This window comes from Ixodes scapularis, unplaced genomic scaffold (genome assembly GCF_016920785.2).
Source record: "Ixodes scapularis isolate PalLabHiFi unplaced genomic scaffold, ASM1692078v2 PGA_scaffold11__112_contigs__length_91849675, whole genome shotgun sequence".
Taxonomy (NCBI): Eukaryota; Metazoa; Arthropoda; class Arachnida; order Ixodida; family Ixodidae; genus Ixodes; species Ixodes scapularis.
In genome coordinates, this window is record NW_024609837.1 from 25,394,148 (window position 1) to 25,406,482 (window position 12,335).

Sequence of the window (12,335 nt, forward strand, 5' to 3'; positions counted from 1 at the left end):
CATGTTAGCATACCCGAATCATGCACTGAGGCATAGGTGTGAACCATACACACCCCACTGTGCATCAGTGTTCACAGACACTACACAAGCGTAGCTTTGACTGTGTTGGAGCACTGCAGAAACTAAGCTGGTCTTGACAACGTAGCCGGTTGGTGCTGAGTATAGTTTCAAGTGCTCACCAGGTTGTGGGCAGCGAGAAGGATCCTTCCAGTGGCAACACCCCAACTGCTCCAGTTGTTCCCAGAGTCTTGAGGGACATTCTCCTGGGCACAAAAGGTACACCAATCGTTGAGCGAGCTTCACCGTACCTGACGAAATGTTCTACTAAACCCTTAAACTAATGGGGGAAACTTTTACAACCGAATCATTCTGAGCTGTGCAGAGCCATTGAATAAGAGGGGCATTTGCGGGTCAATTTGAGCATGCTGCACTATACTATTTCCTTACTTGTCCTCCAGCATCAAGCGAGATATTTATTTAGTTGATATAGTGTTCCTTTAAAAGAACTTTTTTTTTGCGGATGTTTTTACACTTTATTGAAAGAAACCAAAGTTATCTAACTCAAATGGAGTGAGGAAGGACCTGACAGGAACAAAACATTTTTTTCAACTATCTTAGTTTTTTCAACCCAGGTAGGCCTTATCATAGTATGTGTCAGCTGTGCGCTTCCAATGCATCCCATATGAGAATGTTTGTCAAGTCACATAGCATTTAAACGAAAGAAGTGATTACTTTAAAGTTAGACCGAAAATAAAGAAGGTTCAATCAAACTGGTCTTGGAAAAATTCTTGGATTTCATAGTCTTATTTTTTACTGAGTGCTCAAATGATTTGCTTAAAACTAAGTTTTCATACTTTTATTGTTTCCCACAAGAAAACGTTTTCTCACCATCGCTGAAATTTAGAAGAATAAAGGAAATCGGTCGAATCAGAGAAGAGTTGTGCGATTTGTGAATTTGAAGAAAGAGGCTTGCCGTAATATTGTTATGCACGTCTCCGAACAAGCGCGCCCGTAGCCGAATGGTTATTGTGCTTGACTCCCAAGCAAAAAGGCCGAGGTTCGAAGCCTGAAAACTGACATTTTTGTTATTTCTGTAAATGTCGCTTTCTGGTAAATTCGAGAACCCTCTTGCTTGTTCGAGGACCGAATGTTCTTCGCCAACTGTTCCAGAAGCCCACGCGTGAACACAAGGGGCTCCGCGTGGCAAGCCGGAGTCAGTGTCACCCCAGTGCCCGATCCTGCCGTTTCGCCGACATCGACGCCTGCGACGCTAGCCTTCTTCTATTTTGTATTGGGCACAAGTTCGCCGCATCAAACATTTAGATTTCTTCATTTGTTCGTCACCTTGTCAATTGTCATTCGTGACATTCGGTCCTCAAACAAGCCACAAGGTTCTCAAATTTACCAGGACGCGACATTTACAAAAATAACAAAAGGTGCTTCCACTCCCAGGCATCGAACCTTGACCCCTTTGCATAGGAGTCAAGCCCGATAACCATTCGGCCACGGGAGCGCTTGCTCAGAGACACGTGTGGCAATATCCCGAGACATTGCCCCTACCCAAGACATCACCCATCCCACTTTTCGGGCAAATATCGATTTCCAAAAAAAAAAAAAAAAAACACAGTGATCGCCTGGCCCTACAAATGCCCCAACAAGGACTCTGCGATCCGCAAACATACATCCTACCCGAATAACATGGCCGCGGACCTTACAGTTTGAGGACGTCCGTAACAAAGTAAAATGAAGGAGGGAAAGACACTTCACTTTGTTTACGCATTTCCTCCCCGGTTTCCGCGACTCCGAAATCTGAGTACATACGTGCGAAAGGAAAACAATGGAGATAACATAATAAAACTTTGTAGTGCTCACAAAGTTTATTAAAAAAAAAAAAAAATTTGAAAAGATAACACAAGCAGCAACCCATTCAGGCACCGCGAGTTTCAGCGAACACCCATATCCTTGAACGTAACCGCGGAGTGTAAGGTCAAAGTCCGTCTCCGTCAAAATAGGGTCACCGCAGATATATTCTCCCAGAATGTTGCGACCACACTTGCTAAGGTTGTGCAATGTTTGAGACAAAGCCGACGGGAAAATGAAGATTTGCGGGAACGCCGCACACAGAGGCTTGTATAGCGTCCCGTTTCGAGCTCCGTGTTCGTGGTGCAGTCCACGCCGTGCAGCGATGCCGTTTCAATCCGCGTCGATAGCAAACCACGCACGGACGGACGCATGCGTGCAGCAAACAAGAAAGTTGCACAAGGTGTCCAATTTGGCCCGACACCAAAGTATGATCGACGGCTCTCCCACTTCCCCAGCATCGCTTGTTTTGCTCACTCGCTCGTTGCCCCTGGTTGGTTTTAATATTTTCTTGCTGACCTTTTTTTTTTTTAATTACGATGAGAAGATAGTGGTGCTAGAAACGCGCTTTCAAGGAACAAGCGCTCGCGCTGCGTGCCGACTGACAGGTTTCATTGTGCATGTGCAAGCAATGGACTTCACAATAGTACAACATTCTTTCATAAGCATTTCTTGTGTGAAACAATTAAACTAATTTGAGATTAAAGGTTTCAAGGCCGACCTGCAGAATTGTCTTCTGCCGGGCAGAAAACTGATTCCACGTTTCCTTCTTGCCATTCACTCTCGCTCTCTTTCCTTCTCCTCTTCCCACAGGAGTGGGTTTTTGAGCTACTTCACGCAGGAAGGACAAGGGTCTCTTTCTTTCTCAAATGGAGAAAAGAAACTGAGGGAGAGTTTCTTTCCTTCTGTTTGCTCGTCCACTTTTAATGTACCTCCTGCGCAGCCATGCTAGATACGTACAGAAAAATGGGCGTTCTTATAGCTTTTTCTAAACTTGCACTTACCCGGTGAAACGTGGCCCACCCGCTTTTTTTTTAATGAATTTCAGGCGGCGACTAGGGATGTTACGGCGTTAACTGAGGAAAGGGGGGGGGTCCCAGCTTACAGTCATTATTTAAACCCCCAAACGAAACCAGACTGTCAATGTAAAATGGCAAGCAGTATAAAGTGAATGCTACATTAAGGCTAAAAATAAAGCGACTCCAAACAAACTGTGAGGTATGTTTTTGAGAAGCAAACTCGCCTGTGCCTGGAGGAACTCGTTGAGCGAATCCCAACTGCTCAGTCGCCAAGCCGCTTCTACACGGTACTCGTTGATGTCTCGAAGCCAGTCGCTCCTGCAGAAATCGCCAGAAACATTAAGAAATGTCTGCCTATTTAATGCAAAACCATTCACAAAAAAACAAAAAAAAAAAAAAACAGAAGCGTAGATTTGCAAAAAAAACAAAAAAAAAAACAATCACTGATAATGAAATGGGAAGCCACACCCGGTTCCTCTACTAATATTGTACTTTTTTTCAAACCACACGCAGCGTGGGACACAGGCAATGTAGACTGCACGACATTATTGGCACGAAAAGGACATTGGCAGTTTTTTGCATTCCATGTTGAAGGTTCACAGCGAATTCAACAGTTTAGGTTAGTGCCTCAAATGAGCACTTTATAACACACTGTTAGCTTCAATGACCAGCCTTCTCATTCTAAAAAAAATAATCTAAAAAAAAAGGTGCTTATTTGTTTGTGCTAACAGTCTCGCACTATATACAGAAAGGCTTATAAAAGTAAATAGCTAAAAAAAAACAAGACACATTTAAAGCTAACACTAAAAACATCTCAAGACATCAGATACCTTCTAAAGTTGAAACATTTTATAGGAGAAGAAAGGGTGTTTGGGACATGAGCAGTTTCACTAAATCTGCTCCAAATAAAAAAGTGTCTAAGTTAGTGTATGGCATGCAGCTAACCAAGGCAAAAGCTAAAGCCAAATGCAATCTGAAGGCCCTCCTAAAAGTTGGTCAAGGTAAATCGAGAAGGGAGGCGTGTCCATTGACGATACCTCTGAGCCAGCAGTCCAGACGCATGGGTCAGCGCCGTACTGGGCTGATCCAGACCAAGCAGGCAGCTAAGCAGTCCCTGATGGCGGGACGCCTGGGGTAGCTCCAGCCGCAGTGCACGCTCGTAGCAGGCAAGGGCATCCTGCAGCTTGCCTGCAAGCCCAAGGTCACATGCTCAAACCCAAGGTCAAACAACTAACTCCTAAACCATCGTTTTAAAAACTAGGGTTCTCTGGAGGGTGAGTATTGGAACTACAAGGCGGAGGGCAAAGGAGATGGCAAGAACGACATTTAACATTGTTTGTACGTGGTAATCCAGAAGATGCCAGAGGGAAATTTAAATGTATCCTAACCCTACAAATGAAATCTGTAGAAACGGACGGTTCACCTTATTTAGAGCTCCTTCCACTATTAAAACAACAAATATTTGTGAGAACACAAGCATATATATAGCAGCTATAATCAGGCTGCTGAGTGGGGTTTTTTGTAAAGACAACTAGCCAGGTTATCCTATTTTCTTTTCCACATTTTGTGAGGCTCTAGGCTTAAAAACCAGCCCTAGAACACATTCTGCGATAAAACAATCGTTTTAACACCCAACAATCCCCAAACACGTGGGCTACTAAAGACTGCGGAAAAATTGTCTGCAGGTTCAAACCAACAATAGTACCAACATCCCCGAGATGCAAGGGCTGCATCCATTAAAAAGAAAGTCATCCTATTTAGGGGAGGTTAGGTAAGACATCCAAAGAAATCAAACACCACAGTCGCATTCGCTGAAAAGAGGTTCATCCAAAAGATAACGATGTGCAACCAGCATCACAACTCAAAAGGTGGTTATGTGACTGTCTCAGGTGATTGTGTGACAAGAGGCTCACTCACCCATGGCCTGATGCTCCACGATCTGATCTTCGAGGGAAGCACGGCCGTTGCGAACTGCTGCCACGCCAGCAATGCCGTCTGGCTCGTCCAAGGCCACATAGATTTTCTGCAAACAGAAACAAGCACAATATAATTGTAAAATATTTTAATACAGTCATGTCTCGTTAATATGGACCCCGTTAATCGGGACACCCCGCAATATGGACGAAATTTTCGGCGACCGGTCTCCCGCCATGCAATTCTGCCCCGTTAATACAGAAACCCGCAGTCCGGACTATGGACGGCTATTTTGGGGACGAAACGGGAAAATACAGGCATTTTTGTCTCGTTAATATGGACACGTGTCCACGAAAAAAAAATATTAGTGACCCCAGTGTGTACTACTCGGAATTCACCATTGCCTTTTTGTTCCCCGCCTGGTTACTTTGAAGGCGAGTCCACATACCCGACAGAAGAAAAGGTTAGTGAATCGTAGAGGTCACAGTTTGTACCCGGAATTCACTATTGTCCTCCGCCCTTGAGATAAGAGCTGCGCGCCTGAAGGTGGTCGTTTTTTTTTTTTGTTTGTTTGTTTCTTGTCTTTTAAGCTTAAACGTATGCCATCTCCTTCCGGGTTGGCATACGTGATGAATCACATTCGTTGTGCATAAGAGGCAAGAGGCAGGGCTGGACGCTCCTCCGGTCATTTCGGAGGTGGAGACGATGGCAGGTGTTAAGCGTAAACGGACAGAGCTTTCTGCTCAGCTGAAAAAAGAGATATGCAAATTCAAAATTGAAAAGCCTTCAGCGTCTGTTCACTACGTGAAAGAGTGGAGTGGAAAAAACCTTGGCGTTGATCTCGGAAAATCGACAGTCCACGCAATTCTAAAAGAATCAAAGAAATGGATGAGCGTTCCCACAGCCAGCTCCAGTTCCTGCCGGCAGCGACCCCCAAAGTTTGAGAAGTTGGAGGAGGCCGTCAACATCTGGTTTGCGGAAATGCGCTCCAGAGGGGCCGCCGTCAGCGACGAGATGCTGCAAGAAAAGGCGAAGCAGTTCGGCACAACGATGGGTAAGTGAGTTCTGAGCGTATCTTTTTAAGCACCGAGTTTGAAAATGTTTTCTCAAAATGTTACGCATTCCTCCCCAAAAATGTTGTTTCTTCTAATGATTTTTCTAGTTGCTCGTTCTTGTGCAATTACGCATCTACGTTAAAATAACTGTTTCTGTTCTCTCTTCAGTGGTTTTATTTTAATGTCTGCAATCTTCACGTCTTTATGCAGACATTCATGACCTGAACTACTCAAGGGGTTGGCTCAGCAGGTTTAAGAGAAGGCATGGAATTTCAAGCCACAGTATTCATGGAGAGAGTGGAAGCGTGGATACAGCCGCCGTTGCCAGTGCTCGGAAACAGCTTGCGGAATTTCTTGCTCAGTATTCTCCAGATGATATTTACAACTTCGACGAGACTGGTTTTTTTTACAAGTTGGGCCCATCTTCGACTCTGGCATCTGAACCTGTGGCTGGAAACAAGCGAAGCAAAGAGAGAATCACGGTGGGATTCTTGTGCAACGCGAGCGGCACCCACAAGTGGAAGCCCATTGTCGTGGCAAAAGCGGAGCGACCACGATGTTTTGGAAAGACATTTGACCCGAACATGTATTGCTCTTACAATTGCAACAAGGAAGCATGGATAACAGGAAAGATATTTGAAATCTTCTCGGCAAAATTCGACCGCTTCTTGAAGGCTGAGAAGAGGAGGGCTGTTTTGTTGGTTGATAACGCATCATGCCATTCTGTTTGTGCGGACTATGAAAACCTTACCTTGAAGTTCTTTCCACCCAACATGACTGACAAAATACAGCCCTTGGACGCAGGAATTATTCGCGCGGTTAAGGCACACTACAGAGGTGAACTTGTGCGGCACTACATCGCTTGCGCGGAAGACAACAAACCGCAAACTGTTGACTTGAGGTGGTGCCTTCAAAAGCTGAAGAGGGCGTGGGACGCGGTGAGGCCTCAAACCATTGTGAACTGCTGGCGTCACGCAGGTATTCTTGTTAACAGCTCTGCTATGTAGGTGGAGGATCCGATGGATGAACTTCCGCTCGCGGCCCTTCGTGAAGCTCTTCGACAACTCGGGGAGAAAAACCCAGATGAAGAGGCATCGGCATTCTTGGACATAGACGAAGAGACTAACAGCTGGGAGCCTATGAGCGACGAGCAGATCATGGAGCTTGTCGGTGAATCCGCTCAACAGGGCCATCAACTTGTCGAAAACTTTGCGCCGACAGAAACAGACGATGAAGAAGAGAGACCAACCGTTACTCGATGTGAAGCTCGCCGTGGCTTGGAGACAGCGATCGCCTACCTTGAGCAGCAGGGGGACGGAGAACGTGCACTTCAAGTGGCCGAAGTGTTGCGCTTTTTGGACACTAAAGTGGGATCGAAAGCGTCAGTGCAAACTCATATCTCCTCGTTCTTTGCGAAATAAACAATGCTTTTTTTTAACAATTATTACCTAATGTTTGTGTTTTTGACCTTGATTCGTTATTATGGACGATTCACATTATGGACGATTTTTCTGGGGAACGGAGGCGTCCATAATAACGAGACATGACTGTAATTAACGCTAAATGCAGCACAACTGAATGCAACACGACGTCGTTAGCACAAACTTGCGTCAATGCCCCACCTGTGAAAAATGCAAAAGTGTTGACGTAATGTTCACACTGGCTGTGCCACACGGCGTACAAAAAACTTGACCGCATCTCCACGTGGTGAACGATGTTGAATGGGGCGAAGCTCTGGTGGTGCTTGTCTGCGTAGCAGCTGTGCATTTCGTTCGTTTTCATCCATGTCAGAAAGAGAATGTGTGGTATGGAATGTGGTTATATACGCATTTGAGCATTTGACCACAGCGCCCTCTCGTCTATGTATAAACATTGAGTCAATGCATGCAAAGCTTAACGCAATTATATATGCATTTGACCGCAGTGCCCTCTCCTGTATAGACGTTGAGCGGCTACATGCAACGTTTCATCCATGACATCCCCAGCTTTTGAGTTACTACTCGTCCCACAGTCATGGCCGAGTGGTTAAGGCGATGGACTAGAAATCCATTGGGGTTTTCCCACACAGGTTCAAATCCTGTTGACTGCGCAAACTTTTTTTTTTTTTTTCACCATTTTTCATTGTTTGCTCTACACGAGCATGTGAGCTCACGAGCACGATCACGATCACGAGCACGAGCACCAACAAGATAGTCGTGAGCACGGACGCCGGACGGACAGGGCTAGACCCTAAGGAGCTTCGCCCCTAATAAACCTGAACAAGCAGAGACAGGCTGTGTCGGCATTGATGACAATGTACAACACCAGATGAAGGTGTTGTACATTGTTGAAGGTTATTTACCAATGTTGAAGGTTATTTACCGGAATGCTGTATTAGGGTGATGTGCAATAAGACACAGACATCAAAGTTTATCACAATCCTCTGAAGATTAGCAGACTGGCGTGAAATTTCAGCCTCGGACAAGCTTTGAACGTCAACATGCTAGATGCCAGAAAGTTTACAAATAACTGGGTACGAAAAAAATGCATTACACAAATGCAGTAGAATCTCTTCAAGAAGAATAAGTAAAACTTCTGCAAAAATTAAGCTTGGCTAAATACTCATTAATATCTCCAAAGTGGTTTTCTTGTTTTCTGATAGGTGGAACTTCCAACAACAGGAACAGCTCTCCTTTGTTGCTTGAAGTTTCAAGGTTTGGCTCATACTAAATCACCTGGAGGAATCTTAGGTGCTCCTGCAAGCTGGCTGGATGCTGGTGCAGGTAAGTCTCTAGGTGAAGCAAGGAGCGTGTGTAGGCCTGACAGTTGAAGGAGACCCTAGCCAGGAGGTCTTGAGGGATGCTCCGTGTGAAGACTGCCTCCTCCTCCCCCAGCACAAGTGTCTCTGAACACACACAACCATCTCATCACCAAACGCTGCTGCCCACACAAAAGGAGGTCATTCCAACCAGTCGTCAGAAAGCTGCTTGAAAAAAACAAACAATCTAGCGTTTTCCGTAGGAAACATGCATTGCTAATCTGCTACAGTGCAGAAAAAATGAGACAATCAGGGGGCTAGCGCAAGCGAGTTTAATGAGCAGTAGCCCTTTGCAGTGAATAACCCTGCATCAATATATGCACTACATACAACATCTAAAGATAATTTTGTCTCCTAAATTAGAGTTGAAGTAGGAAGTAGGACACAACGGTTCTTTTATAACAATTATCTTAAAAGTCTCCTCTTGAAAAAAGCACTTGTTAGTAAGAAATACAATATTGTTTTCTTTCTTGCTGCATTTTTTTTTTTGCGGATATAGACACAACAGGCATTCGCAATGCCAATTCCTGGTTTAACGAATACTATTAAGCTTAGGTAGGTGTCAACTCGTAGAGAAAATTCATTTTTCTCTTTTGCCTTTTATCACACGCACGGAGTTCCAGCTTTCTGCGATGTACAGTTTATTTATGCAGGACAAAAAAAAAAAAAAAAAAATATGGGTTTAATTTTTTCTTACAGACCTAGTAGATGCTAAATTCTCTGCAACAAACCATAGCCAACAGACGACGGACCGGCACTCGTCGTACTCCGGAACTTTTTGGCCCTCACTGCAAGGTAGTCCAGCATGGAGAACACTGTCTGGGCACTGAGGTGGTGAAGTCCAGAGGCGTCCGTCTGCTCGCAGTGCCGGAGCACCGTAAGCACCTCCAGCATCACCTGGCGAGACGGAACAGAAGATGCAAGCGTTTACCACAGGGGGTACTCAGGGACGTAGAGTACCTACCTAGGCACAAGCAGCTGCCATAGGTACTCTTCCCGTGCCAAAGATACAAATGTAGGCACAAGCAGCTGCCAATCAGTAATTAGGTACTCTTCCTGTGCCTGAGATACAAATGTATTGCAAACTGTTGTTTGCTTTAGTTATGTTTGATAAAAAAAATTTTTATACACACACATATATTGTAACTGACAAAAGATAACTGTAATTGTATATTACATAAAATGTTTAGCACTCTTAACATGTCACAAACTATCTTCTATGAGAAAGCCAAGTTGTTCGAGGAAAATATATTCAATATACCAAAGTCGAACCCGGATATATTGAATTCAAACGGGATTGTAAAATAGTTCGATATATCGATAATTTGATATACAAAAATATGTTAACTTAAGCTCCAGTTGAAATTTCTGCGCGTCTCTGCTACTACCGAAGGCCGCGACAAACGGGACCTTAGTAAATAGAGTTTCTAAGAGCTCCTAATGCAGTAGAGCTTAGTTGGTTGAGATCACAAACACCGCCGCATTTACGCGATGTTGTTTGCAATCGTTTACGCTGGGCCACGACCTCCACACAGTGCCAACAACAAAACACAAAATAATAAAATGAAATAAAAGAACGAAAAAAGCGAGCTGCATAAAAAAAAAAACTCGATTCATAGAATAAAGTTAAGCAAGCAACAAAAAAGAAACCTCACTAAATTCAGGCAAGCAAAAAAAGGAAAAACAGGCAAAGCAAAAAACGGCGGAAGAAAAAGGTAAACAAGGGTAAGGCATTCAAAAAGCGATTGCTCAACCATTGTTGTCGACACACTCAACTTGACAAAGACTTTTTTTTTCTTTTTTTGCTTATTTTATTTTGGGGCTAAGGAGTCACCCAGCGACAGCAGTGCTCGAGGAAAGAGCGCACGCTGCTGTTCCAACAGCGGGCATTCCCTGCCCTCCCTAAGCGCGTGGCATGTACCCTTCCCCTTGCTTTTGCCAACCTCCACATTTTTTTTTTTTTTTTTTTTTTACAATTGCTGTTTTGTTGCGTATCCCTGTGCGCATATGCTGGCTTGGCAGTCTGCCAGCCCCTCTGCCAGCCCTGCAACGAGAGCCCCCACTGGGGCAATCCGACCCTGAGAGAAGTGAGGGGCGGCCATGCTTAATTCGCTATATCGAGTGCCCTTGCCATGGGAGTTCAATAGAGAAAAACAACGCTCTTACACTATTACATGTGATTTTCAAGGGGATGTTTGGACTGTTCGATACAAATAATTCAAAATACCCGGGTGTGATATAATTGGGCCCGACTGTATCAGTATCTTCACAATATCAGTACTACCTCAAATGACCATGTCAGCACCCAATCATACATCAAGTGTGCTTCTCTATAATCTGTATTCACACAATGTATATATCAGTCTTTTTATAGACACTACTATAGCTATAAGGTACTTTCCCACAAGTATGTTTCTGGTATCATCAGCAAATGGGTAAAGGCTCTTATCTGCACAACACTCTAGATAGAAAAAAACTGCAGTCCAAGTATTTCCTGATATGAACATTTCATCCCAGGCAAATTGGAAAGTAAACACCCAATTGCCGTGGGAATGAAATGTCAGGGACATGGCGTTCTTGCACGAAACACTGGCACAAGGTACATTTGAACACTACCAACTGCAATTTTATCCTAGGCACATTTTTGGAGTAATTTATACAATCCTGGTGGTAACAACATGCATGGGGCATTTCTACGTGAATGAAAGCTAATTAACGGTTACAACAGTGAACAAACTAGATGCACACATTCTTAACTTAACTTGCACTACATTCAGTCCATCAATTGAAGAAAAAGAAGTGCAGTTAATGAATTCAATAACAATAAGAGCAAACCACGAATTGAAAGAAAACTGAAGGACAATGAAATCACCTCCTCACGGCCGGCCTGGTCAGAATCCGCCAGCGCGCAGACAAGAACTCGGGGCAGAAGGAAGAGGGCCAGGCTTGAGTCATTCTTGAGCACTAGTGAGCACGCTCGAAAGACATCCACCGCAGTCTTCTCTTTCACCTGAAAAAAAAAACACAAAAAACATCAATAAGTGACTTGACTATAAAATGAAAACACCAAGCACCTACTTGAACTTACAAAGGCTGTATTGCTTAATTAACAATAGTAAAATCTTTCAGTCATAAGAGCAACAAGCAATGTGGGGTAGAAGATTCTGAATTACTACTAATGCACAGAACCAACCTTCAATTGTACCGTCATTCTTTTCAGCTATTGCGGTGCTGCTACAAGCATACGCTACCTTGTCCAAGAGGTCGAGGGTCCAGTTTGCAAGCCAGTCACGGAAGTTTGGTCCGTAGGCACTCCCAAACAAAGGGTGGGGGTACTTCTCGGAAACACTGTTGGCCTTGTATCTGCAGGGGAGCAAAGGAAGGGCTACAACTTCTTGATTTCTGCACCGTATCGATGCAAAGCTCGTAATCAGAACGTTCCATGCAAGTACAGACAGTTTTCTAGAAGTCACTGCTGCTCCTCAATCTAGCTTTTAATTCCAAGGAAGCTACAACCAGGGAGCCAAAAGCTGCACACGTCCAAAACATTTGAAGAAGTAAATATGCCTATAACACACTTTGCATATACTTAGTTTCACAATAACTTGACAAACTGTGGAGGCTAGAGCCCCCGCGACCCAACAAGAGCATTGAAGCGAGGCACGTATCATCACGTCACGGGAGCGCGTG

General features: G+C 44.3%; 1 protein-coding gene across 1 annotated transcript in view; it reads right to left on the minus strand.

Moving 5' to 3' along the window:
• LOC8031712 (serine/threonine-protein kinase ATR) overlaps positions 1–12,335 on the minus strand; it is a 56,524-nt gene that overhangs the window by 26,805 nt on the left and 17,384 nt on the right. Inside the window, exons 16-23 of the mRNA XM_040215910.2 lie at positions 11,897–12,008; positions 11,518–11,655; positions 9,381–9,542; positions 8,563–8,736; positions 4,797–4,902; positions 3,917–4,067; positions 3,104–3,197; positions 180–263 (exon numbers count right to left, since the gene is read on the minus strand). Of these exons, the coding sequence (XP_040071844.2) occupies positions 180–263; positions 3,104–3,197; positions 3,917–4,067; positions 4,797–4,902; positions 8,563–8,736; positions 9,381–9,542; positions 11,518–11,655; positions 11,897–12,008 (1,021 nt within the window). The remainder of the gene's footprint in view (positions 1–179; positions 264–3,103; positions 3,198–3,916; positions 4,068–4,796; positions 4,903–8,562; positions 8,737–9,380; positions 9,543–11,517; positions 11,656–11,896; positions 12,009–12,335) is intronic.